Source organism: Nematolebias whitei, chromosome 3 (assembly GCF_014905685.2).
Source record: "Nematolebias whitei isolate Nwh7 chromosome 3, NemWhi1, whole genome shotgun sequence".
Taxonomy (NCBI): domain Eukaryota; kingdom Metazoa; phylum Chordata; class Actinopteri; order Cyprinodontiformes; family Rivulidae; genus Nematolebias; species Nematolebias whitei.
In genome coordinates, this window is record NC_056500.1 from 51,364,747 (window position 1) to 51,372,706 (window position 7,960).

General features: G+C 42.7%; 2 protein-coding genes across 2 annotated transcripts in view; one reads left to right on the forward strand and one right to left on the reverse strand.

The window, feature by feature from the left end:
* nipa1 (NIPA magnesium transporter 1) overlaps positions 1-7,098 on the reverse strand; it is a 40,593-nt gene extending 33,495 nt beyond the window's left edge. Inside the window, exon 1 of the mRNA XM_037674363.1 lies at positions 6,974-7,098. Within this exon, the coding sequence (XP_037530291.1) occupies positions 6,974-7,098 (125 nt within the window). The remainder of the gene's footprint in view (positions 1-6,973) is intronic.
* The window catches only part of tmem45a (transmembrane protein 45a), a 90,002-nt gene that overhangs the window by 18,687 nt on the left and 63,355 nt on the right, over positions 1-7,960 (forward strand). Inside the window, exons 2-3 of the mRNA XM_037698317.1 lie at positions 7,309-7,516; positions 7,604-7,816. Coding sequence (XP_037554245.1) covers positions 7,321-7,516; positions 7,604-7,816 — 409 coding nt within the window. The 5' untranslated portion in view covers positions 7,309-7,320. The remainder of the gene's footprint in view (positions 1-7,308; positions 7,517-7,603; positions 7,817-7,960) is intronic.

Here is a 7,960-nt window from a genome sequence, read left to right on the forward strand (position 1 = left end):
CTGAACGGATCCGTTTAGAAAAGATGGGCCTCCCACAGGATGTGGTGTGTACGTTTCAGGGCGCACGTGCTGCTTCTACCACAATGCTGTACACATCAAGTGGACAGTTTTTCAGCGCTGGTGTGCAGAGAAAGGCGTGGAGGCCATCTCATGTCCACTAGGTGGCGTACTGTAATTTCTACAGCAACTGATGGACAGAAATGTAGCGTTCAGCACAATTAAAACTTATGCTGCAGCTCCAAAAAAGTTCAATCTGGTCAATCTGGTTCAATCTGGAGCATGCATCAGGATATTATGTTGCAGCTATTTCTTCCTGTCATGATGTTTTTCGGTGACAGAACAGTTCTTAACCACCTGCTGATGAAGCGTTTTCTGAAAGGTGTACAAAGACACAGACCTGTGTCACGTCCACTAGCTCCACAGTGAGACCTAATGATGGTCCTGCACGCTCTGATCAAAGCTCCTTCTGAGCCTTTAGATTAGGTTTTACTTAAATTTCTGTCATTTAAAACAGCCCTGCTGTTAACTCTGACGTCGACAAAGAGAGTGAGTGATTATCTGCTCTCTCTGCTGCTCCGTCATGTCTCAGAATTCAAGCTGACGGCAACACAGCTGTACTGCGTTTTAACCCTGCTCTGAAAAGCATCACAAGCTCATTCAGATCGAGAGTGATAACCTTGGATGAGTTTTAATCCTCTTCCTCATAATTCTGAAGAGGAAGCAACATCTCACCTCCTTCTGTCACATGTGCACGTTTTCATGTTACGTGGCGCACACGGCCGCAATGCGCCGTTTTCAGTGTCTGTTCGTGCATTACAGGGACAGCTCTTCAGGACGCCCTCTATCCGCACAGCGCCTCTCACACTGGTTGTGTGAGGCTATTTCTGAAGCTTACAGTTCATCTGGACTGGATCCTCCAGAGAATCTCAGTGCATTCCACCAGAGGGTTTTCATCCTCCATGGCTCTGCATGGAGGGATGACTGTGGAGGATATTTGTATGGCAGTTGACTGGTCATCGCCATGTTCAATTATTCGTTTTTATCTACGTGATGTTTCTACTTTCTCCACGACCCATTCTGTTCTCAAGGTTCTGACAGAATGATTATTATTTGTTTCATGGAGCCTCACTTTTGAGCTCACACCTGCCTGCATGCAGTTGCCATGTTCATGACTGCTGATTTTATCGTTATTAATCGGTTCATCTTGAGGAGCTGTTGGCCTGCTCTGTTCATCGTTAAACTGTTACAATTTGTATCCTCCGTTGTTCCTATTCATAGCAGCAGGTCTGCTATCTCAGTCTTTTTTTTTCCTCACCAGAGATCTTTTCTCTGGTGCGCTCCTGTGCATGGAGCCCACAATTACGCAGCGCGTAATTACTCACACAGAAGGCTGAGTGATGAATTTTTTTTTGTGCAAGCAGGTGCTTCATGTTGTGTCTGAATGGACCCAGTGAGGCATAGACTACATCCTGCTTCACCTTTAACCCACTAGCGATAGCCTTAAAGGGCGAAGCCTATACAAAATATAAAGTTGCTTACGTACTGTAACCCCAGATTCTTTGAGTATAGGTGCAGCCCTTTAAGCTCTGGGCCTCACTGGCTCCTAAATGGCTGAAGAAAAAAAGCTATTTGGGAGCCGATTACCCGGTCTTACCATAATTTATATGGACCGTGTGTGGGGCCCACACAGCCGGTGGGCGTGGACTAAAGTTTTCAGTGCTGCGCTGCACGCGACGGGATAAACCCGCTAGCGATAGCCTTAAAGGGCTGCGCCTATACTCATAGAATCTGGGGTTACAGTAAGTAACCAACGTTTTCGCTGGAGGATGTGGACGTGGTGGCGTGACGAATTAAGAAGTGACGTCATTGCAATACGTTTGGCTCTAAATTGCACAGATTTGAGCCGAGGTGAACTGAAATCACTCTGATCAATCCTTATCCATCCCTTAAACAGGAATCCATGATAAGTGGCCAATAGCCTCCATAGCACCCACTACATTATTCCTACAGTTATAGAGCAGTGATACATCATTTGATCTACACCAGATTTATTGTACATCATCAGTGAGCACTTCTAGACACATTGATATGGTGGTTTAACATATAACTCATGTTGGTTTAACATATAACTCAAGTGCACTTCCTAGATTATTCCAACAGTTATATCTCAGTGATGCATCATCCGATATGCGCCAGATTTATTTTGCATCCTCAGTGAGCACTTCTACACACATTGCTGTTGTTGTTTAACATTTCACTCAAGTGCGCCCCACACATTATTCCAAAAGTTATATCTTACTGATCCATCATCCGATCAGGACCTGATTTTTTTGTGCTTCATCACTGAGCACTTGTAGACACATTGGTAATGTTGAGTCATGACATTACTTAAGCCCCACCCACTCAGATAAAAAAACTGTCTTATTGGATGACTCTTCCAACATTGCACTGTGTAAGATATTAGACTGAAACTTTGTTCAATAACTGTTGATTACCACACATGACATGTTGAAAAGCATAAAGGAAGTGCTCGTCAAACATTCACCACAAAACAGCAAGTCTTCCTGTCTGGAAGGTCAGATTTCGCCTATACTTGTAAGGCCTTCAGCTGGACAAGTACTGACATGGATGGAAGGGGTTGTCGAAGATTCGAGAAATGCGACCCACGGTGAACATGTGCGGGATTGGAACGAGCGCGCTCGCGATGGCAACTGGGTGAACTAGCTGGAGCTCCTGCGGTCGCCATAAGGCCGGAGCGGCGCTTTGCTGCGAGGGCCTCCAATGCTGTTTACAGCTTTAATTTGCTGTGTTACTTCTGGTATTTACATAGAGATAAACCAGTAAATCCTGATGTTATCTGATGTTCACTCTTTGTAGCACTTTGAGATTCACTGTGAATGTAAAGTGCATTATAAATAAAAGTTATTATTATTATTATTATTAAAGCACAAACAAACTTGAGCAACAAGGCTCCGTCTGTGTCGGGAGAGAAAAAAAACCCTCCAACTGAGCTCCGCACTTTACACAGAGCATTTCGTTCACTAGCGGTGGAACAGCCACGCTGCATTCAAGAGCATAGGAACTATTCAATTCATACAGAAACAAGCCATAACCAAACAGAACCTCATTCAGTAAACAAACCAACACAACAATGTGGGCTTTCTAACAGCTTTGTTAATAAAGGTTAATAAAGGTTGAATTAATTTACTTCATTAGAATCAGACTTTTTAAAGATCAGTCTTTCATTGTTCAGTTCAAACTTTCCAAGTTTTAGTTTTACCTTTTACTCTGACTTTAAGTACATTTTATATGAGAAATTTACTTTTGATACCTAAGTACATTAAATGTCAGATACTTTTACTTAAGTAATTATTTTAAAGGAGACTTTAACTTATACCAAAGTAATTTTATGGTAAGATGCTTGCACTTTCACTATCACTTTTATTTTATACAACACTGATTATACCTGCTTGCCAACTACCCCTCTTGATTTGGATTGAAAATTGGACTAAAAAACTTGATCAGACCATTCTTTAACTAATTTTCCACTATCTGTAGAGAGCACATGGGTCTGCTGTATAAAGACGATATCAGTGTTCAGCTGTTTTAGGTGACATAATTTTCTGGAATTTTACTGGTGTTTCGCTTACCCGAGTGTGGTAGGCACAGGACACGTGCCACGCCCTCACTGCAGCCGTTCTCCTCCAAGGTGTCTGAAACTAATCCTGAGGCTCAGGTATTACCCTTAGTTATTTTCCAGGACAGCATAATTTAAGGCTGTGTTGAGATGATTCACCCAGACTGTTAACTACCTTCGATCCGTGCACCACACCCAAAGTCTCACCTAATGCCTCGCCTGACCTAGCAGCAGGAGTGGGGACGTTTGGCATACGAGGAAGCGCACGTTAACAACAGCCCATCTCCTGATTTAGCGTTGCAATTGTTATCCGATCTGGCTTTGTTTAGAATCTAGGTATAAGATTCTTGGATGCTGTTTTGTAATCAAAGCTACAAAACCTTTAAAAACCTCCCATGCTTTTGTTGTTTCACTGAACCAAGTTTCCACTGCCATGAACAAAGGGGTGTTGAAATAAGAATCCATAATTTTACGTTTTGCTTTGCTTTAATCAATGATTTTGTAGGGGAAACAACGGTATGCACAATCCAATCACAGTGATTACATTTGATTACAAAGAAGATACATAGTGATTCATACTCTGACTTTAATTATAATCCAGATGTTGACCTTTCCTGGGCAAAGTAGTTCTCTTTCCCTGTGGGGAGTTGGAGGATAGCTGTAGACTTGCTCCGTTCAGCCTCAGATGTTTTTCTGCTGGCCAGACACGCCCTAGGAGTCCTTTGGTGTCCTGACTCACTCAAGAGCTCCAATACCCCCCACAGTCTCCCTACGTTCACTACCTGCCCCAGTATGTTTTTCCTCACCACATTAACCAACCTTTTGACAACTCCAAGCAATTAAATTTAAATATAATTGATCTTTCTGCTTGCAATCTTGTAAGCTACCGCTCTGTACTGAAATAAATTTTCATAAAGGACAATATATGCGAGACGTCTTCTTACCATTTGCCTTTTAGTGGAATTCCTGAAAATCCCGGCTCAGTAAGGAGCAGATTTCCCCACTCACACCTGAATGGGGCTGTCTCTGGTCCTGCAGCTGGTCAGAATTTGAAGAAAAGGGTTCAAGCATATAATCCAGGCTGAGGAAGGAAATGATTCCAAACGAGCCCCTCCAACGGATCTGCCCCAATTCTCCCTCAGCTGGAACCGTCCACAACTTGTCCTTACATCCACACGCTTTAGTAGTCCAACAGCGCCTGTTTCACAGAATCATCTGTAATTATAGAGTGTAGTTTGACTGACACCTCCGAAAGACTATGCCTCCCGCTTAATCCAACCTTTTTTGGGCTGGAGCTGGCTCAGGATTACATGCATGTCTATGGAGAAGATCACATCACTTCTTATACATATTAAAATCTGGGTGTAACTTATTTTGTCCGGTTTTGCCCGGACATGTCTGAGTCAACTTTTATATTGCTTGGAGCTGTTTTCGGGTTCGTTATTATGAAATACTCTCTGCTTGTATAACTCTTTACTCACACAATGCTTCTGAAAACATTTTCTGAGAACACAGTTTTTCTTCCTTCTTAAACTCTTAACATTGTAAAACAATACAGAATACATTTTAGAATCACAAAAGATTACATTGTTAACTTTATTAACTTTACTTGAGTCCCTTGTAATAACAAATAATTTTTCTATATTTAAAATATAACAGTTTCAGCTGAGGGAATGTTTCCCATCCTTCTCTTTTTCCCTTCTCTCCTTCACTCCAATTGTGTGTGTGTGTGTGTGTGTGTGTGTGTTTGAGTGTGTACGTGCATGTGTGTGTTTGTACAGTGTGTGAGTTTGTGTGAGTTTGTGTGAGTGTGTGCGAGCATGTGTGTGTTTGTGCAGTGTGTGTCTTTCTCCAGCATCTGTCTCTCGTTATCACAGGCCTGAACAAGAGCATGCCCGGACCTGTCTGAGGGCAGACTGATTCCATTGTAGCAGCTTTATTGACACTGGGCCATTAAAGGATTTCACATTCCAGCTTAGACACTTAACTGGGCAGCCACTAGAGTGGTCAACATCCTTAACGCTGGTCATAATTGAACAAGAAACAATAATTTACATACAGAATTTCACAAGCCAATACCTGATAAAAGAAACAAAAAAACCTAAGACTGATCTGGTATAAACCCACCCCTCTCTCCTACCCGAACACAGAAAGAACAAAAAACACTGTCAACTGAAAAGCCGCACATTAGTGATTACCTAGAGAACACAATCCGGCCATCTGGTCTCCTGCCTGCCTACATTTGATATAATAGTAATTAAAAAATACACAGATAAACAACAAAATATACAAATATTACTGTAAATATCAAACGTGTACGGCACTGTGGAATTACTCTCACACACAAAAAAAAAAAGGAAAACCCTCCTATAATATGGGTGTGCACTAAATACCAGAACTCACAATAATCAATTCATAGTGTTAACATTGTACACTTGCCCTTTGATACAAATAAACTGTTGTACATACCACCACCACAGGAACACAGCCAAATATTGAGTTGTACACAAGCTTAAGAAAAATTGCTTGTTGAGGGAGACCAGTCCTGTGGTTTATTTCAATCTATTTTGATCCTCGCTGCCCATTGCTGGAATTACATTTTTCTTGACATATTCTATCACTTTAATGGAGTCGACATATACCTTGTCTGTCCGTCCATACGTGATGCAAAGCCGTGCAGGAAAAGGTGACCCCTGGTTGGTTCCACAGGAGTCGCTTCATCTCGGTGAATGCTGCTCATTACCTCGCCACTCCTAAGGTGTAATCCACTGCGATGAATATGGATGATTCTATGAAGTGGATTGGGCCACCGCTGCATGCTCGTTGTAATATTTCCACACTTTCTTGATGATAATGAAGCCTTGCCATGAGAACTCTTGATCCCTCATTCGAGCCTCTTCTGCCCAGTACACATTATAAATCAGAGGCAACTTGCCCTGCTTCAGCACCTCCATTAGCATTTTAGCTATCACCGTAGGTGTGCACCTGCCCACTGACTCGGGAAGTCCAATAATCCTGATATTGTCATGTTTCATATGTCCTTCCACCGATTCAAGCTGTTTCTTAAGCCCATTTTCTTCACTTTTTAACTCCATCACTGTCCCACGCAGCCTTTCCATCTTATCTGAGCATAAAGACAGCCTGTTCTCAGTCTCTGAAACACCCATTTTATCTCGGTCAAACTCTGCTATGAGGCCTGAGGTGGAATTAGCAAGTTCTGCTTGGACCGCCTGCATTTGGCTCTTAGTAAAATTAAAATCATCTGTCAGAGCCGCTCTTATCTCCATCCTAATTATTGCTATGACTTCAGATTTAACTGAGACCAAAATGTCTGACCTCAGAGCCGTCTCGTCTGTCCCTCCAGAGCCTGGTGAAGGTGGCACCTGTAAGTCCACCTGCTTCTCTATCACGTCAGCCTGAGGCTGCTTCTGCGATGACGGTCTGCATGGGGTAGACACCATTGCCTTCGACTTTTTTTGTTTAGAGGCCATGTCACAGGTCTGTCAAGTTAGTAATGTGGCGACACCAGTCTCAGAGAAAAAATCCAGCATGAAATTAGAAATGATATGATTATAAAAGGCAATTTTTAAGTGGGGCTGACGGGAGCTCAGCAAGACACAGTTCATTGGTCCGGTGCCATAGCAACCAGTTTAACCCAGTTCTTTCTACAGGTGCTGTGAGTCATGGGAAGTTTCAAGGGCCACGCTCTCCCTGGGAGCTTCTTCTATGTGGCAGGAATCTGGTGGACAGGAAAGTACTCGCTGTGGCATGCTACCCGCAAAAACAAGAACATAGGTTCCACTCGTTTCGCCAGCAGAGCCTCACAGCAGCGCCTGGAGATAATTGAAAGCTCTGTCATCCTTTTCTTCTCCTTTGTTGGTAAGCAGATGTTTGTCTCTGAATGGTTTAGGTGAGGGCTTTTGGTTAACAAAGCTGATCAGAGGAATCTTCTGCTATACTCCACAGGAATGTTGGCTGAACAGTTTGTAGCTGATGGGCCAAGGCTGCATTTGTATGACTTTACAGAGAAACACTGGAAGTACCTGCATAACTGGCAACACGCTACCATGTACCTATTCTTTGGCCTTGCAGCCACTGTCTCTCTTATTATCCACACCACAGAAGCAGCACCACTGGCCCTGGACAGGTTGATGCTGTGCATCGCTTTCTTTAATGAAGGTAAGCAATAATACACCAACAGCAAATGGGTGATAATGGTTTTGCCTATATTTGTGTGTATGTCTGTTTGTTTGTATGACTAGTAACAATATATCATTAACCACTTATCAGATTTTATTAAAACTCTCAGATTTTTTTTTGGGG